General features: G+C 28.1%; 4 protein-coding genes and 2 pseudogenes across 5 annotated transcripts; 5 read left to right on the plus strand and 1 right to left on the minus strand.

Moving 5' to 3' along the window:
* Window positions 1-851: 851 nt before the first annotated feature.
* On the plus strand, window positions 852-4,028 carry LOC105634271 (MLP-like protein 43; annotated as a pseudogene).
* A 416-nt stretch (window positions 4,029-4,444) lies between these two features.
* On the plus strand, window positions 4,445-5,134 carry LOC105634272 (kirola). Its single transcript, XM_012217109.4, has 2 exons — window positions 4,445-4,653; window positions 4,761-5,134. Exons 1-2 carry the CDS (start codon window positions 4,467-4,469, stop codon window positions 5,048-5,050), a joined length of 477 nt encoding a protein of 158 aa, XP_012072499.1. The 5' UTR covers window positions 4,445-4,466; the 3' UTR covers window positions 5,051-5,134.
* Window positions 5,135-5,857: 723 nt separating this feature from the next.
* On the plus strand, window positions 5,858-6,755 carry LOC105634075 (MLP-like protein 328). The gene is made up of 2 exons (XM_012216851.4): window positions 5,858-6,036; window positions 6,290-6,755. The coding sequence occupies exons 1-2, from the start codon at window positions 5,859-5,861 to the stop codon at window positions 6,553-6,555; spliced, it is 444 nt and encodes a 147-aa protein (XP_012072241.1). The 5' UTR covers window position 5,858; the 3' UTR covers window positions 6,556-6,755.
* Window positions 6,756-9,194: 2,439 nt separating this feature from the next.
* On the minus strand, window positions 9,195-10,038 carry LOC105634076 (MLP-like protein 328). The gene is made up of 2 exons (XM_012216852.4): window positions 9,781-10,038; window positions 9,195-9,688 (listed from the first exon to the last, which is right to left on the minus strand). The coding sequence occupies exons 1-2, from the start codon at window positions 9,971-9,973 to the stop codon at window positions 9,423-9,425; spliced, it is 459 nt and encodes a 152-aa protein (XP_012072242.1). The 5' UTR covers window positions 9,974-10,038; the 3' UTR covers window positions 9,195-9,422.
* Window positions 10,039-17,679: 7,641 nt separating this feature from the next.
* LOC105634077 (MLP-like protein 31) lies at window positions 17,680-18,571 on the plus strand. The gene is made up of 2 exons (XM_089715869.1): window positions 17,680-17,935; window positions 18,078-18,571. Exons 1-2 carry the CDS (start codon window positions 17,749-17,751, stop codon window positions 18,344-18,346), a joined length of 456 nt encoding a protein of 151 aa, XP_089571995.1. The 5' UTR covers window positions 17,680-17,748; the 3' UTR covers window positions 18,347-18,571.
* Window positions 18,572-22,746: 4,175 nt separating this feature from the next.
* Window positions 22,747-23,550, plus strand: LOC105634078 (MLP-like protein 31; annotated as a pseudogene). Its single transcript, XR_016318683.1, has 2 exons — window positions 22,747-22,975; window positions 23,070-23,550. The product of XR_016318683.1 is annotated as an MLP-like protein 31 (transcript).
* Window positions 23,551-25,086: the final 1,536 nt, after the last annotated feature.

Genomic DNA, 25,086 nt, shown 5'->3' on the forward strand with positions numbered 1-25,086 from the left:
GAGGTTCAATGAACTAAAATAACGTAATAAAGTATATGATATGGCTAATTTTTCTATTTACTTGTGAAATTAATAATAACTTTTAAGATATAAAAAACTCGAATTTAAGACTTTTTCTCGTATCATGCACTCATTCTTTTTACATCAATCACAGCCTCCTTCTAGATTTTGTCAAATTGGTGCTAGTGTGACCATTATCTATAATAAGTGAGTCCCATAAAATATCAAATTAACCCCTAGTAAGATACCCACTAATCACATTTAACTCCTTGTAAGAAACATTTGTTTCAAGCTAAGTTTTAATTTTCTTTTTATATTGTAAAACTGAATTCAAAAGCTTCACAAATGACTCGGAAAAAAATTCTTCTTCTTCTTTTTCATAGATCTGAAACTCTAATTTCTCCATTGGTACTATTTGCTTGAAATCGATCTTCCTTTTGCTTCGATAACAAACTAGAAGATTATATTTAGACGTTAAATTAAATCACAGTGACAAACGTCGCAACTATGATAAAAAATCAAATTAATGGCAAAGACCATCAAAAAGTAAATTTCTGGCAACATCTTCTCTAACCGGCATTTTAGCAATTTTGGAAAACAACTCACTGCCTCAAATAAATTCCATGAAGAAATAAATCTTAGATTTATTTTTCATAACTTCACAACTTCGTCATCTTTCTAACTTTTGTCAACTTTAATCTTAATAAACTCAATTTGTCTGAGCTTAAAATTAAAAGAAGACTGAGAAGGTATATTTGAGTTATGTCAATCAGGGAAGCAACTGTCTTGAATTGGATATCTTGAGGAGAGAGAAGAATAAGATAGCAGGGAGACAGAAGGTGGGAGCTGATATGACGTTAAAAGAAGTTGAAATAAAATTGGAGATCTCCATGTCAGCTAACTGGTTACCATTGGGAAGTTAGTTTCTGTTATTTAAATTGAAGTTGATGCATATTTACGTGACAAATTAAATTTGAGTTACAACAATGTGATTACGCGTATAATTCAGATCTCACAGGTGAAATTTAAGCCTTTTCTTTCTATATAACTGGGCCAAGGCCTAGACTTTTCATTGCACCCTTAATTAGCTTATCATTGTATTGTTAATAAATCCATTCACATAGCGCAGATAGAAAAGCTTCAAGTCCAAGCAGAGATCAAAGCTTCTGCTATGGCAGTTTCAAAATCTGTAGTAAAGTTACACCAAGAAGTAATGGCAGTGTAGTGCATTGGACACTGGAACATAAGAAGCTGAATAAAATATTCCAGACCCACACTCTACTCACTCCTTCATTCTTTGGTTGATGTCACCAGAGATAATGATGCGCATCTTGCCAAAGCATAAACTCCTTTATCCATCAACAATCTGCTTGATATATTAAGGAAGCCTAAGTGTCGAGCGTTTCAATATATTCTAATAAAAAATATGTTGGAATTAAATGTATTAATCCTTAGATATTTATTTACTCAAATCGTATAGTCTCCGTTCTACATTAATAACAACATTTTATTTTTTCATAAGAATTAAAAAAATATTGGAAAATATTGATTTTTTAAAAATACATAATAAAATGTCTAAATTGACTTCTTAAAATTTGAAATTCCCCATTTAATTTTACTACAAAAATATTACTAATTTGATCTAATACGAAAGCTTCACTGTTTGAGTAACATTTCCATTTCAATTTTTCATGCCTTGATAGAGTAAAAAAAAATTATTTATGTTTGTAGTCAAAATTTTGATTTAGCTACAATTATCGTAAAGATAAAAAAGAGAAAAATATATGTAATATAAAAATAAGTTAAATATTAGTAAAATTAGAAAGAAATTTATTAATATAATCTCAAAACTCTAAACAACCACTTAAATAGGAAGAAAATAAAGCTATCCCAAAGGAAAATGGCAGTGTAGTGCACTGGACATTGGAATATGAGAAGGTTAACGAAGAAATTCCAGAACTAGACCCTTTGCTTCAATTTTTGGTTGGTATGACCAAAGACATCGACGCCTATCTTAGGAAAGCATAAACTCGTTTATCCATTAATGGCCATATAGGTATCTGCTATTATGCCTAGCTGCAATTGCGTCGTTTAGTTTCTTTTTTAAGCTTAATTAGCCCTCCTTTTATAATAATAATAATAAACCATGTATTGTTGAAGTAAAGGAGTGCAGGGATTTTGTTAAGCCTTTGATCTTTTTATATATTTTGTACGTGGGTTTTTCTTTATTCTGCTAATAAATTTGGTTTTCTTACATAGGAGTCTCTGTTTGTGAGTGAGTTGATTTTATATATATTAGAAAAGAAATCCCAACGTATATATCTCCTTCACTTCAGGCCAATTATGATATCTCACTATCAACTTATCAATAATTGTATTGCAGTCCCAATATCAATAATTGTTTATGTAGTGTATATAAAATTGTAAAAAAATAAAAATTTAATTATTAATTATATACACGAGGTACTTTATAAAAAAATTCTATATAATAGATTTTGTTTATAAAGTCAAAATATATTGTCAATATAATTATTTAAATCATTTTAAATAATATGTATTATGTGTTCCATTTACATATATAGGATTTAGAAAAAATAATATTTAAATAATATGTACTTACCATTAATTAGACTATGTTTTGGTGTGTAAAAAATTTGATTTTCAAAAACTATTTGTACACCAAAATTAAGTTACTTCCATTAATAGAACGATCATCTTTCAAAAATTAAACCTCACAAATCATAAAAAAAGATTTTTTCCAAAATTTTTCTCCATGAAATTAACCTCCTAATTAATATGCACCATAGTCAATTTCTAATCAAAAATTCCATCACAAGCACTAAATATAAATTTTAGAATCATACCCCGACGAAACGGTACTAATCAAACTAGTTACTAATGTCATCGATTACCTTTGGGTAATTAGTTAATTAATGACATTCCAAAATATTATTTTCACATCAAAAACATAAATTTCATTCTCAAAAGGCCACCAAACATGCTATTAATATAATACATTGCTTCATTGCTTTGTAAACTACGAATTTACCCTATAAAATGAAAGGACAATTCATTAACTTATTTTATTTATTTATGTTTTTTAACCTAAGTTCGTTACCCCGAGTCTTGCCCGTTATAAAAGCACGTAAAGGCCATAGCATTTCCTTCACCATTCAACTCTCATTCATAAGTTATTTATTTGCACAGTCGAAAAAATGGCTGTCACTGGTTAAGCTCGAAACTGATGTGGAAACCAGAGCTTCTGCCGGCAAGTTCTATGATGTGTTTGGATCCATACCACATCACTTACCCATTGCTGTTCCCAGTGACAAAGCTAGGACCCTAGAGTCAGGAAGAGCACTACATGTATGGTATACTTGAAGGGGTTCACAAATTATAAATATAACAATATAAATGGTTCACTTTGTAAATATATTATTGACTGCTTAGAAAAAATTTTCAACACCCCTCAGCTGTATGTGTCTCCACCACTGGCTGTTCCGCATTACATACAAAGTTGTGAATTGCATGATGGTGAATTTAAAAAAGATAGCAGTGTTATCTGCTGACTGGACTTATGTTCATGATAAGCTTTTACTATTTTAATCTCAATTTTCTTTTTTAAAAATATATTATTGAGATTTCAGATTTCAGTTCCCAATTTATTATTGGCATAATAACCATGTGGAGTGATTCCTTATAATAATCATAATTAAGAAGCTTAGTTTTTTTTTTTTACCTAAAAATTTCAGGCAGGTGGAGTCCCTAAAGTTGCTAAGGAGATGGTTGAAGTTATAGATGATGTGAACTTGTCTACCACCTACAAAATCATTGAAGGAGATAAAGTGAAGAAAAATAAAAGTTTCAAAGCCACTGTTAAAGCTATACCAAAGGATAATGGGAGTGTAGTGTACTGGACACTGGAATATGAGAAGCTGAATAAAGATATTCCAGAACCACACTCTATACTTCGATTTGCGGTTGATCTCATCAAAGATATCGATGCCCGTCTTGTTACGGAACCTTAAAACTCCCTTATCCATATTTTATAGTATTTGATAACATAACGTTAGAACTAATTTAATTTTAAAGGTTAAAAAAACACTTTATAAAACTTAAATCATACAAAGTTTAACTTTTACGTTTTTATGAAAAATTACTCAAAACAATTGACAACTAAAATGCTACTAAAACAGCTAACAGATACCAAAACAATTAATTTTGCTGAATAGATCCTCAGATAACAGTTCCAAGCTTATAGAAGTATATATTCTTAACAAGCTTAAAAGCGTTTTAAATCTTTCAATCGAACTTGTAGTCAATTTCATTATATTCGTTTCCCCACAAGCTCTATATATTATTGGCGAATCTAGCCACACCAATTCTCCTTTTTTTCTATATAAGGAAGCCAAGTTCTAGACCTTTCATTGCACCATTAAGTTGTCAAAAACAAAAAATCCATTCATATGGCTCAACTAAAGAAGCTTCAAGCCCAAACAGAGATCAAATCTTCTGCTGATAAGTTCTATGAGATTTTAAGGAGCAAAGCATATCTTATACCAAAAATCTGCCCTAATTATGTGAAGGACATACGAGTTCTTCAAGGTGACTGGGACACTGTGGGCTCACTCAGGGTGTGGACTTATGTTGCAGGTCAGAAACTCAATAATACTTTTTTTTTTTTTTTCATTTCTCTATAAATATCCTGATACTTGTTTTTTTAATATATAAAAATTTAGCTTGATGATATTTTCCATTAGGGAATTCTGAGACAGTTAAGGAGACTATGGAAGCCATAGACGAGAAAAGCAGGAGAATCACCTTCAACATGTTGGAAGGAGAGATTATGAACTACTACAAGAGTTACAAGCTAAGCATGGAAGTCGCATCAATGGGTAAGGGCAGCTTGGTTAAATGGACTGTGGAATATGAGAAACAAAATGAAGAAATCTCTCCTCCTCACAAGTATTTGGAGTTTTTGGTAAACTTCAGCAAGAGTATTGATGCTTACCTTCTTACAAACAAAGCAGAGCATCAATTTGATGAATAATAATGTTGGTGCTAATTACTTATTATATAAATAAGTGCTTCAAATTATGGCTCCATTTTTATCCTTTTATGTTTAAAACATACACTGCAGTATCAATATTAAAATATATTATTATAATTATTATTGTTAATGAGTTTTTGAGTTTAAGATTTGAATTTACAACCTTATTATTGCAGAAGATTATAAACAATTCCATTTTGAGTGTGTTAAAATTAATTACTAATATGAAAATATAAAAATATTTAACAACAGTTTCTAGAATGTGAAATTTTTATAATTCAAAATATATTTGTAGTTTTATAAACTAATAATTTTATTTTTTTTAAAATTAATTTTCAATATGTCAACTAAATAATAAAAAATAAGTCATTTGAAAAATAATAGATGATTCAATATAAGTAGATGATAAATTCAACATCTACTTTAATTGTATTTGGTGCTAACTTTTGATAAAATTAAAAACAAACGATTAAAGAAATTATGATAGAGAAAAATGCAAAAGTCGTTTAACTACTATTCGAGCTTCTTGACACCAATGAATCAAAACATTTTCGATTTGGTAAATCTTTTCATAATTGTTTTCTTAAAAAAAATAATCTTTCCATAATTGAGATGGAGTATCATATTAAAAAATAAGGTCATTCCATTTATGCCAATTAGGTAAGCAAACTTTGGATTTGTATTTTTTTTTTCTTTTACAAGTTCTGCACTAATAATAAACAAAATTAATTATACAAGCCCTATCTCCTGAACAAAACCAAGAATATATATATATATATCAAGCTAAAGATTAGAATTTTATAAAGCCATGGAGCTAGCTGGAAACTTGGAGGCCGATGTAGAGCTCAAGTCCTCAGCTAACGAGTTCTTCAAAGTTTTTACCATCCAGCGTTACCTAATTCCAATTGCCTCTCCTGATAAAGTCCAACACATTTTCTGGGAAACTGCTGGCTCTGTCAAGCTCTTTACCTGGAAGTATACCATAGGTACCTAAATAACGCTTTTACAAAACAATTATCATCTTATTTAATTTCTTACTTCCTGCTATAGAATAGTCAGTTACTAAATCCTCCGACCTCTTTATGCATAGTATGCAGATAATCCAACGCTAGGATTTACATTAGTATAGTCATGAGAAAATGTTACTTGCATGTTTATTATATAATTGAGCTTCATTTTCTTCTTTTTTCGAATGGTTTTATTAGTGGAATTAAATTAATTAATGGTATACATGCATAGATGGAAAGCAAGAGATATTCAAAGAGAAGACAGAGATAGATGAGCCAAACAATGCAGTAACTTTGACAGGAGTGGAAGGCGATCCTCTTGAACAATACAAGAGTTATAAGGGTACATTTACTGCAATCCCAAAGAATAGTGGGGCCTTAGTTAAAATCAATTTGGAATATGAAAAATTTAAACCTTCAGATGCTCCTCCAACTAAGTACCTGAACTTTCTGATTTCTCTTGTCAAGGATGTTGATGCATACCTTGTCAAGCGCTGATTAACTATCATATATACTTAATATGATCTCTATAGTAGTTATAATAATTGCAAATAAAAACCTGGAAAAGCTTAGTTTTCTAGGATTAATTTCATGGTTAATCAATGTCTCGTTGTGTATTTAATCCAAAACCTAACCTATTAGGTGGTGGAAATAGCTATTATGTATCATGTTAAAATATATATCTCTTGTTTTTATTATTGTGTTCTATTTGGTTAGTCTGAATTAATTTGCAAGTGTTTCAGAATGTTATATTTTACTAATAAAATAAAAAATATATTTTTAACAATTTTAATAAAAATAAAGATAGCAGGCCTCTAGATTGTCTAGGATGGCAATCATCGTTCACTTTCTCACAATCACCCAAATAATAAATGCATGCTCAACATTTGTAACTATCCTCTTCTTATTTTAATACTATTTCAATATAAACTACTCAATAATTTTTTTTTTCAAAAATCCTTTTGATGATCTAATTCTAATCCTCCTATTAAAACATGATATCTTTTCATTTTATTAAAAAATGATATGTGGGTCATCATGCATGATTGTGATTATGGGAGTCCATTCTGATAATTCTATCTTCCACAGATTAAAAAAAAAAAAAAAAAAAAGCGGAATTCATTATTAGTCCAATTATTATTTGAAATTCTTAATGAATTTGATTAATAGTTTTCACGGCCAAATTTAATATTAGTATCAGAATTTAAGTTCCTTTTATATTGCACAAGGGAAGTTTCTGAATGATTCGTATCCTGATGCATCGGTGTTGAGCTATCGTATACTTATTAAATAGGGTATTTGACACTTAATAGAGGAGTATGGAAGTATATGGACTAATTCCATTTAAAATAATATAAAAGTTATAAACAACGTATAGTATAATAAGGAAAATGAACCAACAGCTTATGCCATTTTGTATTAAAATTAAGCAAACTCATTATAAGTCCAATTGTTATATGAATCAATCACTGTGCTCAAAAATCCACTAACCAAGTAGCTATTTTTTCATTTTTTCTTTTACATTTTAACTATTTTATTTTTTATTTTTTTTAAAATTATTGTTTATTTCTTATGTTAGGTAAGACCATAACCATCATCTCCAAATTGCTTTATTACACTTGTTTGGTATTCATTTCCAATGTTACAACATTACTGTAAATAAGTTGAAATTGCCCAAAATCTACTCGGAAACACCAAATCTAAATGTGATTAGGCAAATCTAGAAATAGCAACATCAACTACCAGAATGTGTAAAGCTAGCTAGAGATATTGGCACTTCTAAAATAATGCGTGAAACAAAGGGTCCTAAAAATGTAAGATTAAATTAAGTTAATTAGAGTGATTAAAATTAATTGCATTACTGTTAATTATGTGTGATCTAATTAGTCTTTTTATTAGTGTGAAAAAAGGAAAAGATATTGAATTCGAGTTCTGTCGACCACGAGAGTTTCAGCGATTTAGATCATGAAGAGGTTTATTCTCTGTTATGTAACTCATTGTGTTATTTCTGATCATTCATCATGTTCGCGAATAAAAAAAATTAGTTGAGTTTACTGGGTATTATTTCTCTAGATATTAATGAAACTCATTAATTGTAACTTAATGGGTGCAGTGTTGCCATAATGTTAACATCAACGTCAAGAACATTTTTCTTTGCCATAATTTTCTCTTAGCAAGCTCTCAGCTTACCACAAATAGTAAGTTAATTGATTGGATGGTTAGGTGAATCATAAATGGGACTTGAAAGGATGGAAAATATTTTGCTACTTCCTTCCCGTTTAACCACCCCTCGAGACATTTCTGCTGATGGCCCTTGAATTATTATTTTTTAGAGCGCGTCGTTTTATTGAGCATGTGCTATGGTGCCTGACCCTGTCATTTACGGTTGCCAGTCATTTTTCCCTTCGTAGATCTGGTTGGGTTGAATTCGAATTAGAGGGATTAGTAGTTTCGGATACCAAATAGTTGAAAGAAAAAATACAACTTTCCTCCAACTTAAATTACATGTTATCAAACTAATTTTTGAACACTTTGATATTATTTGATTCAGCTCATTAGCAAATCCATTGTTTTTTTTTTTTTTTTTTTTGAAAGAATTAACAACTCCATTTGTCATATGCATGAATAATTACAAATAAGTTTCTAAATTTTAATATAGTATATATTTAATTAAAGTTTCCTTTTTTAGATAACACTTCATTTTTTTTTTAAATTATAAATTTCGCACTCAAATTCTCTCTCGTTTTCTTTTCTTTCAATTTATATTCCTTGGTTTTATTTTTAAACTAAGGAATACCATTGAAAAGGTGTACTCCAGCTACATCAAGTTCTTTTGTTACCCATAAAATTTTTTTATCAAGGCAATATACCTTTGTTAGAAAAGAAGGATCTTTTTGGAGGAAAAAAGTGTGAAGAAAATATTAAGGAAACCTTTTATTTGGAAAGGGCGAAGAAAATATTCCGAGCCAAGAAAATTAGAATGTCTTCAAATTGAAGAAAAAGAAAAATGAATAAATTGAGAAAATTTCATTATTTAATATGAAATAAAATTGTATTATCTTTTTGCTCCAATATTTTTTTCCAAATAAAGCTGAAAATATTATTTTGAAGAAAAAAAAAAAAAAAGGAAATCAGACTAGAGCTTCAATTTCATTTACTGAGTACTTGCATAACACCACGATCAACAAAATTACGAGCAGATAGCTTTCAAACAACCACACATTGCATAAAACCAAATTAAGCTTACAGCACTTGATTAGGCTCTTGGCTACGCTTTTATTACAAAAGACACAGAGACCACTTTTAACACACACAGATGATCTTCATAAGACCTTGAGACGAAAACCAGAGAAACCAGTTTCATACTAAGGCTTGGTAAGGGCAGCATCAATATCCTTAGTCATGCTAATCATAAAATCCATGTAAATAGTTGGAGCAGGGACACTCTCATTTTGTTTCTCATATTCAAGAGTCAATTTTGCCAAGGTGCCTTGCCCTTTTGGTTTCACATGCCAGATGCCATTATAAACCTTATAAAGCTTGAACACATCGCCTTCAAGTCCAGTAAGCTTTACTATCTTGTTCTCTTCATCCACGTCTACTCTCTCTTTAAAGACTCCAGGTTTCCCATCTGTAGATCACATTATAAAGAATACTTAATTCCCAAATTTATTTATGCTTAAATATAAATATGAGAAAGTAATTATATATTTAGATGGATACCTATGGTGTAGTCCCAAATCTTGATAGAACCTGAAGTCTCCCAATCACCTTCATGGACTCTAACTCCTTGAATATTAGAAGGAGTGTGATTGGGAGCCTGGTGGACATCGCTCTTCCAGAACTTGAAGAATTGTTCAGGACTGGATTTGAGTTCCACCTCAGTCTCCAGTTTGCCTTTCATATCGTCAGCCATTGCTGTTTTTTCTATTTTAGGATTTGTGACGCTGCAACTTGTATTTGAGCTGTATGCAATCTTAGTTTGGTTACCAGGTCTTTAAATAGACCTTATGAGCGAATATTTAATTATTTTCTGTTATTCATTTTCATCTTATAGAAAATAAATAATATTTGATATTATTTTGTAAAAGCGAATTTAATCATATTTGATATTTTGCTAAAAAATATCAAAATTCGTGGCTTTTTTTGTCATTGAGCCTAAAAAGAAATAAAAAAACTCATAATTAATCTGATTTTACATATTCTAAAACGAAAAGATTTGACATAAAAGCTTATGTTCACACAGAAAGGAAATTATCATTCACGTAGTTAAGAAAATTAAAGGAATTGAGATAAAAGAATTATAAGAATTAAGAATTCTTTTGTAAAAATACAAATGGATTAATGCAAATTATATCCCTCCAAATTAATTAGTTGTTCATAAAAGTTGGGAAGGATATTTTAATTAAAAAGGGAAAATTTACAGAAATACCTCGCCCCACGGCTAATTTGAAAGAATATTTTCGTGAAAAAGAAACTATATTTTGACAATAACGAAGCAGGGCGAATTTTCGGGATACTTTATTAAAAATCCATTTAAAGCATATTTGAATATTAATTAAATAAATTTGAAATGTATATGAATATTAAGTTAATTATCTACTACCAATTTAATTTGAGTAAGTTGCTACCTACTATAATAAAATATTTAAAATAAAAATTTTTAATTGTATATTGAGTTTATGAATGGAAACAGAGTCGACTTCCATGGACATCTTACCTACTTGAACTTATTTATTTATAATATTTATGAATTTAAAATTTACTTTAATTTTTTTATAATTTCAATAAGTTTTTATTTTATAATATATTGAACTCGATGAGATATTATACATCTAGAAAGATTGAATGTTTAAGGGTACCCTACCTGCTTCAAAGCTGATTAGATATCAGTTAGATAGGTATATAACGATAACGAGTATTGAAAGATGGTATAGATATGGATTTGAGCATCCAAAGCGGATTTAAGTGGGGCAGTGTAAATTCTGCAGAGTACCTGCCCCATTTCTATCCCTAACTTATATGTTTCAAGTTTTGAATTTGAAAACGAAAGAGAAAAGAAGAAAAAGAAATTCTGAACGGTGCCATATAGTATCGACACCTTCTGCTGTGCCGGGCCGTGGGCCGGATCACGACGCCTGGCACGGTCCCTTCTCTAGGGAGGAAAAAGCTATTCAAAGTATATATATATATAGAGAGAGAGAGAGAGGGAGAGAGAGAGAGAGAGGAAAATTTGTGTAATTAGATAGACAGGTTACGATAATTTTTCTACATAAGAAACAAGTATGAGTGGTTAGTTACTGTTCAATTTATAGTGCGAGAAATCTTACCATTAGATTAACAGCAAGCTCGATGAATAAACAACTGATATTCCATTGTGTTGCACATATACATTCATTATTTTGACATCTTTAAGTTTCTTTAATATATTTTTTTTTATCTTTCTAGAAAATTATAAAAATATAATCATTTAAATCTCTGATAATTTCTCATTTGCATTAATAAATATTGAAATAAATGCCAACCCTACTTATCTAATGTGTAATAAATACTTGGATATGGATACTGGATATGCTAACAATACATATTTAATGATGAAAATTAGTACTAAAAATACTGTTTTTTTTAATAGCATTCACCGAATAAATAATAAATTTTATGAGGAGAAGAACTCAAAATCGAGACATTTTACATCTCTCCATAATAGGTTGCAAAGGAGAAAAATGTTCAGACAAATGGAACAAGAAATAAATCAGTATCAAAATTTATTTTGTACAAACTTGATCAATTAATTTATTAATATCGATTTATCTATAACATCTAACGTGGAATGCACTTCCTCACACGTCTAAAGCGAAATTATTTGCAGAGTTTTGAACTTTGCAGGGTTTTGAACGTGCAGAAGCATAACGAGCATGCAAGGATGATTAGAAAATAGACAAAGGAAGAAGATGGGATCAGGAGGGATCTAGAATATTCAAGTACAGTACACGTAATTAAGTGTTGTGTGATTACTTCTTTTTTTATATATATCACCGACACAATGTCAGTGGCCTTTGATAAAGTGAGGAGCGGTAAGCAAAAATTTTTTATTTTTTCTACAATTATTGATTATGTATTGGATCTTTTTTTATATATAATAATAATATTAGATGATATTATAGTATATTTATGCAGAAAATTGGTGGGACGAATGTATGATAATGCGTAGTGTAGCGTCACACTTTAATTAATTTCTTGTTGGCAGTTGGATTCATGAAGAAACTGAATAAAAGATGCGCCTAACATAACAATACAAATGAGTGAACAAAAGATTATTTGCATAAATAAATTATCAAAAAATTTCTTGCATAAATCCCGTATATAGTAATTCTACATATCAAACCATTAATTTTATTTTTTTTCCGATATATACCTGCAAATTTTTTTCGTTTAAACCAAAATATAGTTTATAATTAGTTTGATGTATAAGTAAATTCATATATAGATATAGACAAGTCTTTTTTATTAACACCTTATAAAATAAAATAATATAAATAAATAAATACATAAAAGACTTCCTACAAAAATTGATAATATTGATGTCAGACAACTAATTTCTATGTTCTGTTTATTTCTGTAAAAGAACTTGCAGGAAAATAATTTGTTGAAAAATATTTTTCATGAAAAATATTTTCCTCAAATGACTTATTTTCTGTTGTTTAGTTATAATATTGAGAATTAGTTAAAAGTATTAAAGTTTTTATCACGTAAGATCATAAAAATATTAATAATAATAGCAAATTGATAATTGATAATTTTTATTGTTAAATATGAGAAGAATTCAAATATATATATATATAAATTATGAAAACCATCTGTGGCCCATGGTGGTGCCCAGTGATAATAGCTAGTGGTGGTAGTCGGTGGTAAATGGTAACTGGTGGTAGTGACTACGATGATTAATAAATTAAAAAATTATGGATCTATAAGCTTTTTTAATTTCCGAAAAATATTTTACTCTCTCGAAAATGAAAAATTATTTTCTTTAAAAAATACTTAATTTTCCTTCGACCAGAAAATTTTTTCTATCTATTTATTTTTCTGAACGCCCAAAGACTGTTTTTACGGAAGCAAATGACCACTTAGATTCATTAGAGACTGATTTGACATCCTTAAAAAACTGTTTAATTTGGTATTAAATTTTAATTATCATTTTCTATTAAGCCGTGAAAATTTTGACTTCTTGAACTATCATTTTTTCAATGACCTTGAAAACTTGATTTAACACCGTTTTGAAAAAAAAAAAAAAAAAAAAGTAGTGAAGTCCTGTCATTTGATCGATTGATACACAATAGAGTCAAAATTTCAATCAATAGCAATCGATATCATTTTGAAGCATTTTCCTATTGATTGTTAAATTTTCTTTCTTTACAATTAATTTCCATAAATTTAGAATTAAATGATTAATTAAAGCTGAATGACTCATTTTTAAAATGATAGCAAAGCTTTAAGTTTCATAAACGATGTAAGTGAATCTTGCCGTCTCTCACCGCTGAACGTCTTGTCGGCAGCGGGTCCTTTTTATACTTTTAATTGTTTTTCTTTATTTTATTTAATTTTCAAATACGTGATTATTTGGAATAATATTTAAATTTAGTCTTTCATATATATGTAATAATTTAATGCCCTTTTATGTTTTGATTTATTAAATTTCTCTCATTTCACGAAGTTATTCTTTGTTATTGTGAAATTTTATATAGATTTGTTATTTCTTTGACAATTCAAAATATAAGATTGATTGTTGGCTGTTTATGATCTGAGACTTCATATCTTTAAGTTTGAATAAATTTCTTTTATTAATGAAACCTGGCTGTGAAGCATGTTGCTATATTAATTTGATTTATTAAACTCGGGTATCAATTGTAACAAGTTTTCTAGAAAATAAAGTTCGGACAATATTACCGAAAAAATTTTTTTAGTCCTTCTATTTGAAAATCGACCAATTTTTATATGAAAAATTAATCTGTTTTGCTAAGATCATCTTCAATCTGAAGCTTTCAATTTTTTATATTTGCTTCTTATTGGTATGAAAATGTTATGATTTACCTAATTTATAATCATATTAAAAAAAAAATTCATCAATGATAAAATTTCATCAACGCACCACTCTCACCAAAAATGTTGATGCGGATCTTACCAAATCATAAATTCCATTATATTATTGAAATATACTTATCTAAACCATATGTTTATCTGTTATTTATATATTTAATTAATAATTTATCATTATTTAAAAACATTATCATCATTAGATTTGTTAAATATAACATAAAGATTTTAATTTTTATATTTATATTTTCTTTATTTGTATAAGAATATTATGATTTACTTGATTAATATTCATATGAATTGTCAAGTTTTATAAAAAATAGTTTCATCCGCCATAAATTTCTTATATATATATAAATATATATATATATATATATACACACGCACCAAAGAATAAGGGCTACAAATAATGATATCTCACTAAAAAATTTTTTTTAAAACTTATTTTACAACATTAATTAATTTTTTTAATTTTGCTTGCTAACTTCTGAAAAAAAAAAACATCTTTTTAATTATGGAGCTAGCTAGAAAATATATATATATATATATATTTTTTTTGTTTTTGAAATGGAAAATATTTTCAATGTTATTATAAAATGTTAATATTATATCCATTGTAAATTTCACATGCGCCATCTGCTACTAACATAGTTGTTTTTAATGAGCACTCAACATATAATAATTACATATATGTATAAAAAATAAAGGAAGGGCAGGAATTTAGTTCACTGAATATATAATTTAACATTTGAATAAAAATATTAGTTAGATTAGTATTTTTAATTTAATATATTCAAATTATATTTATTTAAATATTTTAATTTATAAAATTATATTTAATAAATATATTTCATTTAAAATAATTTTTAATTATTAAATAATTGTTATACTTTACGCATAGCGTAAGGACAGATAATTATACAATCAAGGTCAACATTTATTTAATTACATCAATCAATCTATCACACTAGCTCTTAAAAAAAATAAATTATATGACATTTACATCAATATATACTATATAGTATAAAAATTATTTAAAAATTTCTCTCTTTAATTATTTAAACTGTTCAACCACTCCTAATACAATATTCAAAGTTGATTGCATCTACAACATTATCTCAAATAAAAATAAAATAAAATATAGAATCAATTATTTGTTTTTAGGACCAACTTCCAGCATATTTGCGTTTCTCTGTAGGAAAAAAAGTTCAATTTGGTCTTTCAATTATACTTACTTTTATAATTTGTCAAGTGTGATCTCGTATTCTTTTTGGATTTTATTTAAGTTTTAATGTTAAGTATTCTTTTACAGGGATAATCAATTAATCACCATAAAATTTCTTAAAGCTGAATCAAATTTGTTAATTAGATGTTTAAGTTAATATTTATAATGCTTAATTAAGATTAAATAATTCAAATAAATTAGCAACCCATTATATTTTATATATATATATATCGCTATGCAGATTCAAATTTGGTACTGTGGTCATGTTTGTGTCTAATTGGCCCGACTTGGTCTTGAAGCAGAGAAACTTGTCAAATACCTGGCCAAAAATGGAAATACCGTTTCTTCTTTTTCTTGCTATATCAGTACGAGTTCACAGTTGAAAATTGAAATAAAGAGAACAAAAAAAAAAAAAAAAAAAGAATCCATTAAAATTGAGTGCAAAAAAGTAAAACTATGTAGGGCCATGCCTATCAAGCTTCCGTAACTTGTGGGGCCTGCAGTTGAAAACCGCAAACCTACCTCGAGAAAGATGTGTTGAATAAATTTTAATATAGTTTAAATTTTATTGTTTATATAATTTATTTAATAAATATACACAATAAGTAGAAGCGTATCTTGATCCATACCTTGATCTATAGCTATTGATTATTTCATCGCGGCAATTCTAATTCTCACCATAACAGTAGATCTACATTTCTTCACTCTGGCCTTTTGTCCATAAGTACTCTCTTAATGGTCAGAGAATTATCAACTGCCCGGGAGTATTCTTTTTACGCTCTCTCAAATAACCTATCACCGTATGTGTTTGAAGTAGCCGTCATACTCTCTGTTTTCTTTTCTTAAATTAAGCTATTGATTTTCTTTTTCTTTTATAAGACAGAGGAAGGGAATTAAAACTCTAACTGGTCATTATTTATTAAACCCAACAACTATCATCTTGGACTATTTTAATTAGAATTAACTTTTTAATCACACGGGCCACTTAGATTATTAAAATAATCTAAAAAGATGTTGTCGAGTTCATAAGAAGCAAAGCTCCGAAAGGATATTAATCTAAAAAATTACACCACTTAGGGTAAAAAATTAATCTAAAAAATTCAACGCTTTTGGTTAAAATATATGATTATCTTTTATATTTTGTTCTGTTACATTGTTATACTTATCATTCTATTATTTTTATATATATATTTTTCATTAGATACAAAGATAAATTAACAAATTTTTTGCAAAGTATAAAGATAAAATAATAAATAAATACATAAACAGATTGGTTTGTTTTGACAAAGTAGTATAAGAAAAAAACATACTAATAAAATTATTATTAAAAAATGCAGTGATAATATTGTATATTTTGGCAAAATACAGAGGTTAAAAATAGTAACTTTTTTCCACCTAACATTCAAATGTTAATATTCTGAATATTTTTAATTATTTTGAGTTAAAGTTTGATCAAAATTACAGGTTTTAATTACGAGCCTAACAGACTCAACTTTATACTATTTGGATTAAAGAGAGAAAAAAAAAACAAGAGAAGTGTTAGTTTTGAAAACAATTTTTAGATGGTGGATAACTTGAGAATGATAATATAATTATCAGAATTATATAAAACACAAGAATTATATAAAACATTTCCAGCAACTGGGCAAGTATAATTATCAGAACTACACAAGAAACTCTATAAAACACTGGCTTGCTGCATTCAAAATTCAAAATATATAGTTCATGTGATTTACTAATATTGTATATATTTTTCTTCACTTCATGCATGATAATATTTAAAAATATTAATAAATTGAACCGGCATTATTTTAATATCATTAAAATCACAGATATCAACTGACAATAAATTGAACTTTACATTAATTTAATATCATGAAAATCACGAGTACCAACTAAAAAATTGAACGATAATTAGAGAAGGTCAAGAGCATGAATTATTAGAGACAAACCTTATATTAAAAATGAATAGTAATAGTAATAATATTATTAATTCCAGTATGTATTCTATTATGAAATAATTATCTTCAAAAAAAAAAAAAAAAAAAAAAGCCTGTGAAATAATTAAAGTTACTTTTTTTTCGATACAAAATATTTTATTTCGCGATTCATCGCTGAATCTTTCAACAAGTGACTGAACTGCTGAGTTTGGAGATAGTGACTTCAACATTTGAGACACTTGTATGTGTATAATTAAATTTGTTTTAGTTTCATTATTTATTTATTTATTTATATATCTGTTCAGACCTACGTCATGCAGCCATGCTGCCCCTGACTCTTGCCCATTATAAAAGCACGTCAAGGCCAAAGCATTTCCTTCATCTTCCGATCCATCTCTCATTGATAAGTTGCTTGTTTTGCAAATTTGAAAAAAAATGGCTCTTACCGGTAAGCTCGAAGCAGATGTAGAAATCAAAGCTTCTGCGGATAAGTTTCATGATGTGTTTGGGTCTAGACCCCATCACGTAAAACATGCTACTCCTCACAACATAAAAGGTTGTGAATTACATGATGGTGAATTTGGAAAAGAAGGGAGTGTTGTCTTCTGGAATTATGTTCATGGTAAGGTTCCACCCTTTTCTTATCTTAAATACATTATGGAGATTTGAACTCTTAACATTACGGTTTTGAATTATTAAGTCAAGATAATTTTTAAGTTCTGTGACTTTTTTTTTTATTTATTTTTCCCTTAAAATTCAAACAGATGGAGTTCCTAAAGTTGCGAAAGAGATTGTTGAAAAGATAGACGATGTGAACTTGTCTACCACCTTCACAGTCATTGAAGGAGATTTACTGAAGGAGTATAAGAATTTCAAAATCACCGTTAAAGCTACACCGAAGGGTACTGGAAGTGTAGCGCACTGGACACTGGAGTATGAGAAGCTGAATAAAGATATTCCAGACCCACACTCTCTAGTTAAATTTTTACTTGATGTCTCCAAAGATATTGATGCCCATCTTACCAAAGCATGAACTCCCAGCCTTATCCATCAATAAACTGTTTGCTTGCTATTTATACGTGTGATTAAGCCTACAGTGCAATATGTAATAAATAAAGGAAAAAAAGGGTCTGGATTTTATTAATCCTTAGATCCTTCGATATATATATATATATATATATATATATATATATATATATAAACTTTTATTGTATGTGGTTTTTATTGATGTACTAATAGATGTGAGTTTTATTAAGGATGTCTTTGTGTTGTACCTGAGCTTATTTAGAGATTTTTGGCTCATAGCATATATATGTATGTATCATTGAAAAGCTTGACGCATCAGGCTACTTAGCAAGGAACTTGGAATCACTGAGACCACCTAGTCATTAATGGGATCATAATCTCACACAGTTTTTTGTCACTAACAGGTTCATGTTCAAATTGCCAATACTGATGTAGCTGGCCAATCGTTAAATAAGCTCAAATTATTTCAGCTATTGGTTTATTTTAATAATAGCCATCTGATTATTAATCGTAGATTGCCTTTCAGTTATAAAGAAATATAGATAACATGTTCTGTAGATCACACTGAATGGAGCATAAGCATCGAACTATTGCATACCATTTAGGGGAAGAGAGGAATATGGATGAATCCGTACAACTTAAAACCCATTCAATCACACTGATTATGGATGAAGCGCAGAGACAGGGAAAGTGATGGGAGGACAAGACTAGGTTTTGAATGAAACAATTTTTTAAAAATGGCAAATGGGAAGGACTATAAATCTAGTCTAAACAAGTATTTTTTTCATTTTTTTTCCCAACGGTCAGAGATCTCTCGCGACAATCAAAAACTTGCTTTTAATTAGTTTGATTTATGGATATGGTAATAAATTATAGGTAAGCCTTTCTTGAAGTAACACCGTCCAATAAAAAAATATCATAAGTTGCTTTCAATCCCAACAAAGTGGTGTAACTAATCTTCTAGACAATTACGATTGCTTTTTTTTTTTTTTCTAAGGTACAAATTTTTTAAGTAGAAGGTGCAATTATTTATTAGGTAATTTTTTTTCCAATGAACCCCAAGTCTTTATTATTATTATTATTATTATTATTATTATTATTATTATTTCACAAAATATACACTAGTATGTTAATATAACTAGGAGTTAGAGAGTACGAAAAAAAATGTGTTCCACCAAATAACAATTAAACGATACAAAATTAGTAAAGCTTTATTTACTTTACCTTTCTCTCAAACATAAAAAAGGATATAATGACCTTATATTTTACCATATCTACTTTAATTCAATAATCCTTTTTTTATATGTGGAAGGTTTAATGGAATTGGAAAAACATCGTGGGCTACACAGCAGGAATAGCCCTTCCCTTTGAATGACATTCACCAAATTGGTGATAACTTTTATGATAGAGAAGACTTAAAATCGATCACTCCTTACATCTTTTACGAGAGGTAGAAAGACCAATCACAGCACATCTAATTGGCTAATTCAATAATCCTTTCCTTTAACTAAGTTTATCCATCTATCTAAAACGTTATCTCAAACCACATATAATAATAAGTTGCTTTCAATCCCAACATAATGTATGTAACTGATCTTCAGGACAATTAATTAAGATTACCTACTTTTCTACCTACCGTAGAACTAATTCTTGGACAATCTTAGGGGTCCATGCCCTCAAAATCTTTTTCATTATTATTTTTATTTTTAGCTGATAGATTGAGAAAAAAATCCTTCCATGCTGTTCATGTAGAGATACGTAAGACATGGATGAAAAGGGAAAGAAAAAAGAGGAGTTGTGGGTGAATTCCTTATTGGATGTCTATTTGAATAGGAATAAGATCTTCTAATCCTATTCTGATTCTATTCAAATGATAATATTTGATCCTACAATATAATTAGGCCTTATATATAAATTACGGTTAAATTTCTGGTAAAATATTTATATTCTATTACTGGCTAAGTATGCTAATATAAGCAGGAGTTAGAAAATAGGAGAAAAAAATGCCTTATACCAATAACAAACGATACAAGATTAGTGAATTTTTTTTTTTTTTTTAAGGATAATAATGCATTATCCATTTCTTTATTTAAAAAAAAAAAAAACTCCAAAAGACACGGAAAGATAATATCTTAAGACTCAAATGTAGAAAAAAATATGTTGATAGGATGCTTAAGTAAAAGAACGAGCACATATATTAGCTTGTCTTCTTAACTCATTTGACTACAATATCATGCCTAAATTTTATAGTAGATTTACAATCAAAAATAACCTATCGATCCAAATTCAGAATTAAACAACACATTCGAGTTCAAAGCAAAATAAACATTCTAATGATTCTAGGAATCAACGTCAGTAAAGCCTTTATTAAGCTAGTTTCTTGTAAATATAAAGAAAATTTTTATGTTATTTTGTCATACTTGATTTTATTTTACTGTATTATATTTTAACTTATCTTACCTTAATTTAATAATCTTTCTCACCACACCCAAAGAAAGTAAAATGTGATCCTAAATGCAAAAATCTAAGAGCTTGTTTGATTGGATGTAAAATAAGGAGAGGTGTAAAATAATAAGTGAAAGTTTATTGGGATATGCAAAATACCCTATTTAGGAAGGAGGTAAAATAAGAAATGAATGTAAAATATCTTTATTTTAGGTCCTCCAATTTACTCCCTAAAATGAGAGAAAATAAAAACAATAAAGGTATAACTAAGTAAAATAAATTTATTTTACTCCCACCTTTTTATTTTCCCTTCAAACCAATCAAAGAGTGTAAAATAAGGAGGTAAAATGAATAATAATATTTTACTCTCTCATTTTACATGCTCCCTCTATCCAAACAAAGCATAAAGTATAATCTTCGTACCAAACAGTTGTTCACTTTTTATCTAAAGTACAATTAATAATTGAAAAATCTACGGTACAACTAATTATTGAAAAATCTTGTCTGAATCTATTATTATTATTATTTCCACAAAAATCTTCTATAATTTCTACTCGTAAATTCTGTCCATTTGAATTTAATCTAATAAATCCTAACAATTATAATAATGGACCTTGGTACCACAATACATCATAATGCCTCTTAAACAAATATTTTTTTTTCAAGAAATGAAATTAAAAATAAAAAATATAAGGAAAAAAAAAAGAAAAATAGAGATTTCATTTAAAGTCAAAAGGCAAAAACTTTTATACAAATAGACAAAATATATGGATAAATAAATACTAAATAAATAAACTAAAATAAGTTATCAAAATAGTAAATTTTCATAAAACTTTTTTGAGTGAATTTATATGATTCAGTTTTTTTTATTACTTATTCTTATTTTTATTACTATTGTTTATAATTAATTGTTTTGCTTATTTTAATTATTATCAATTATTAATATTTTTAATATTTAATTATTTTAATATTAGGTTCTATTTGGTGGATCAATCATCTCGTCAAGGAATATTTTGTAATATCTTTATTTTCTTTTCCAATTTCAAATTAGAATTCTATATTTCTAATATTCTAATTATATATATACTATTTAAATTATATTTTTATTTCTATATTATTACTATATCATGTTTATATTATATTATATTTATATGTTTATTTTTTTATATTTTTTTCTATATCACGTGTTTATTGCAATTTATGTGTACCATATATGTTTTCGTATGCCAAGTCAATGAGAATTGAGAACCACTAGACTAGTAGTTGTCTGATTTTCAAATTAATTTTATTTCTTATAAGGTTAAATAACTATAATTAGTCCAGCAAATCAAGACATAGCTCAATAGAAAATGTATTTACGACCTAACTATACCTCGAGATTCAAATTAATTAATTTAGATAATACTTATTTAATGCTGAATAATTTATAACATAAACATTTTATTCACAATAGTTTGTATCAAAATTAAATTTGAATAATTGTTGAATTATTTTATTTAAATTATATTCTAAAAATAATATAACAATATATTTAAATAAATATTTTTAAAAATTATAATATCGTCTTTAAAAATAAATTAGTTTATGTTAGTTCTACCACCTAATTTATTATAAAATTTTGAATTATTTCATTATTATTGGGTGCGGGATTTATCTCCCAAAATATAAAATTAATATAGTCTAGCTGGAGTGGTACCCATACTATAGATTACATTTCAATTTTAATTTTAATATGATGAAAAGCACGTCCAGCTAAGAAGTTTAAAAAAAACAATTAAAAAATTAAAAGTATTAAAAAGAAAACTGAAATAAAAATAATTCAAGTATACACACTGAAAAATCGTGAAATAGTTGAAGTTCATTTAGCTTTATTATTTATTTATTTATTTATTTATCTTTTTGAACCTACAGTACGTAACCTTCAGTACTCCTGTAAGGCCATAGAATTTCCTTCACCTTTCATCTCTAATTCATAATTAGTTGTTTGTTTGCAAAGTCGAAAGAATGGCTCTCACCGGTAAGCTCGAAACTGATGTAGAAATCAGAGCTTCTGCCCACAAGTTTCATGATATGTTTGGGCCCAGACCCCATCACTTACCCAATGCTATTCCTCACCATGTCCAAAGTTGTGAACTACATGATGGTGAATTTGGAAAACAAGACAGTGTTGTCTTCTGGAATTATGTTCTTGGTAAGTAAGGTTTCACCATTTCAGGTTACGAAAGGGTGGTTATATATATATATATATATGATAATTTAATTCTTTTTCCTGAAAATTTGAACAGAATGAGTCCCTAAAGTTGCGAAGACCCATATTGAAGTCATGGACGATGTGAATTTGTCTACCACTTTCAAAGTGATTGAAGGAGATTTACTGAAGGAGTATAAGAGTTTCAAAATCACTGTTAAAGTTACACTAAAGGGTAACGGCAGTGTAGCGCACTGGACAATGGAATACGAGAAGCGAAACAAAGACATTCCAGACGCAAACTCTATGCTTCAATTTGTGATTGGTGTCACCAAAGATGTTGATGCCCATCTTACCAAAGCTTAAATTCCATCATCCATCAATAGAACTGTCTTATGTGTGTGTGTGTATATCTATATATATACACACACGTATATGTTGAAATAAAGAAGGATAGGGATTAATATTAATTCCTATTTCCTTTGGTGCCCAATAGACTTTATTTGCATGTGGTTTTGCTTAATCTATTAATGGATGTGAGTTCTGTTAAGGATTTCTCCATTTTGTGCCTGAGTTGATTAAGGGCCTGCTTGGCATGAGATTTTTGGCTACTGGCATATTTTAGAATTAAAATTATATATATATATATGTACACACACATTAGATGCGATCAAGCAAATAATGAACTAATCAAATATATCCTTCTCGCTCCATAATACATCATTTCTATGCTTCCATGTAGTCCATAGAGTCATGCGGAGATTCTGGATATCGTCCAACGAGTGGACATGAAAAACATTGAATATTAAGTTAATTATCTATTATGAATTTAATTCGAATGTGAATTTAATGTTGTTGCGTACTATCCATCAAAATTTATTATATAATTCAAAATTATTTATATAATAAAATGTTTAAAGTAAAAATTTAAGGCTATGTTTGATATGATGTAATCAAACATGTAATGAAATATGAGTTGATTATATTGTTTGGGTAGACTATTTTTAAGTCTTATAATATAATTGTGATTATATGTGTAATCATCATTATTTAAATTGATATAATATTCATTACATCAAAAAATCTATATAAAATCTATTACATTCCTCAAAGTCCATATCCATTCTCAACCACTACCACACCACCACCGCACCACCACTACACCACCGCCACCATGCTACCAATGCAATCACCCCCACCACTCCATTACCACCACTACTGCAATCACCACCACCACCACATCATTATTAATTATTCTTTTGTATTGTTATAGGGATATGAATTCACTAAAAAGATTAGTATACCATAATTTTATGTTGTAATTTAATTTATTCAGGGAAAATATATAAAATTGTAATTGTGTAAAAAATAATAATTTTCAATGACTTTAACATTTATTTTTTTTATATTCCATTTTTCCGGCTTAATTTTTTTAATTTTCTACTCCAAATACTTTATATGTCTAAATAGTCTTTAATAGCTTTGATATAATGAATAACCTTTGATTTAAATATTTCTTTTTTTTTTTTGTTAATAATAATATGGTGGTAGTGATGGTGATGGTGATGGTGATAGAGTTGTAATTGTAGCAGTGGTGGAGGTGGAGTGATGTTGGTGGCAGTGGTGATAGCGGTGGTATTCTAATTATATTATATGTTTACAAACAAACATAAAAATTGAATGGTTATTATATTCCATAAATTTTTTCAGTTACATTACCAAACATGGTAATGGAATGTTTTACACTTTTCATTGCATTTGTTTGGTAATGAAATCTTAATTACATTCCATATCATGACACTTTTAATCGCATTACATCTTTAATTATATTACATTGCATTATATTAAACCAAACATAGCTTACCGCCTATATATTAAGTTTATGAATGGAAACAAAGTGGACTTCCATGGACATCCTACCCGTTTGAATTCATTTATTTATAATATTTATGAATTTAAAATTTATTTTAATTTTTTTACAATTTTGTAGTGACGAAATATCCTAAATGGTTAGCCAATATAGTTTCTATCCCGAAATCAGTAAGTTTCTATTTGATAATACAGTGAAATCGGTTGTATGTACATATAGAAAGAGTGAATTTTTAATGGTAACG

The sequence above is a fragment of the Jatropha curcas genome, chromosome 11 (genome assembly GCF_041381405.1).
Source record: "Jatropha curcas cultivar XTBG-Jc1 chromosome 11, XTBG_Jcur_1.0, whole genome shotgun sequence".
Classification (NCBI taxonomy): domain Eukaryota; kingdom Viridiplantae; phylum Streptophyta; class Magnoliopsida; order Malpighiales; family Euphorbiaceae; genus Jatropha; species Jatropha curcas.

Bases quoted from the DNA above. Each gene is read 5' to 3' on its own strand.
- LOC105634272 (XM_012217109.4), top strand. From the start codon at position 4,467: ATGGCTCAACTAAAGAAGCTTCAAGCCCAAACAGAGATCAAATCTTCT. The intron at 4,654-4,760 runs GTCAGAAACTCA...ATTTTCCATTAG, and splicing joins GGTGTGGACTTATGTTGCAG to GGAATTCTGAGACAGTTAAG.
- LOC105634075 (XM_012216851.4), top strand. From the start codon at position 5,859: ATGGAGCTAGCTGGAAACTTGGAGGCCGATGTAGAGCTCAAGTCCTCA. The intron at 6,037-6,289 runs GTACCTAAATAA...ATACATGCATAG, and splicing joins TACCTGGAAGTATACCATAG to ATGGAAAGCAAGAGATATTC.
- LOC105634076 (XM_012216852.4), bottom strand. From the start codon at position 9,973: ATGGCTGACGATATGAAAGGCAAACTGGAGACTGAGGTGGAACTCAAA. The intron at 9,689-9,780 runs GTATCCATCTAA...TGTGATCTACAG, and splicing joins GATTTGGGACTACACCATAG to ATGGGAAACCTGGAGTCTTT.
- LOC105634077 (XM_089715869.1), top strand. From the start codon at position 17,749: ATGGCTCTTACCGGTAAGCTCGAAGCAGATGTAGAAATCAAAGCTTCT. The intron at 17,936-18,077 runs GTAAGGTTCCAC...AAATTCAAACAG, and splicing joins CTTCTGGAATTATGTTCATG to ATGGAGTTCCTAAAGTTGCG.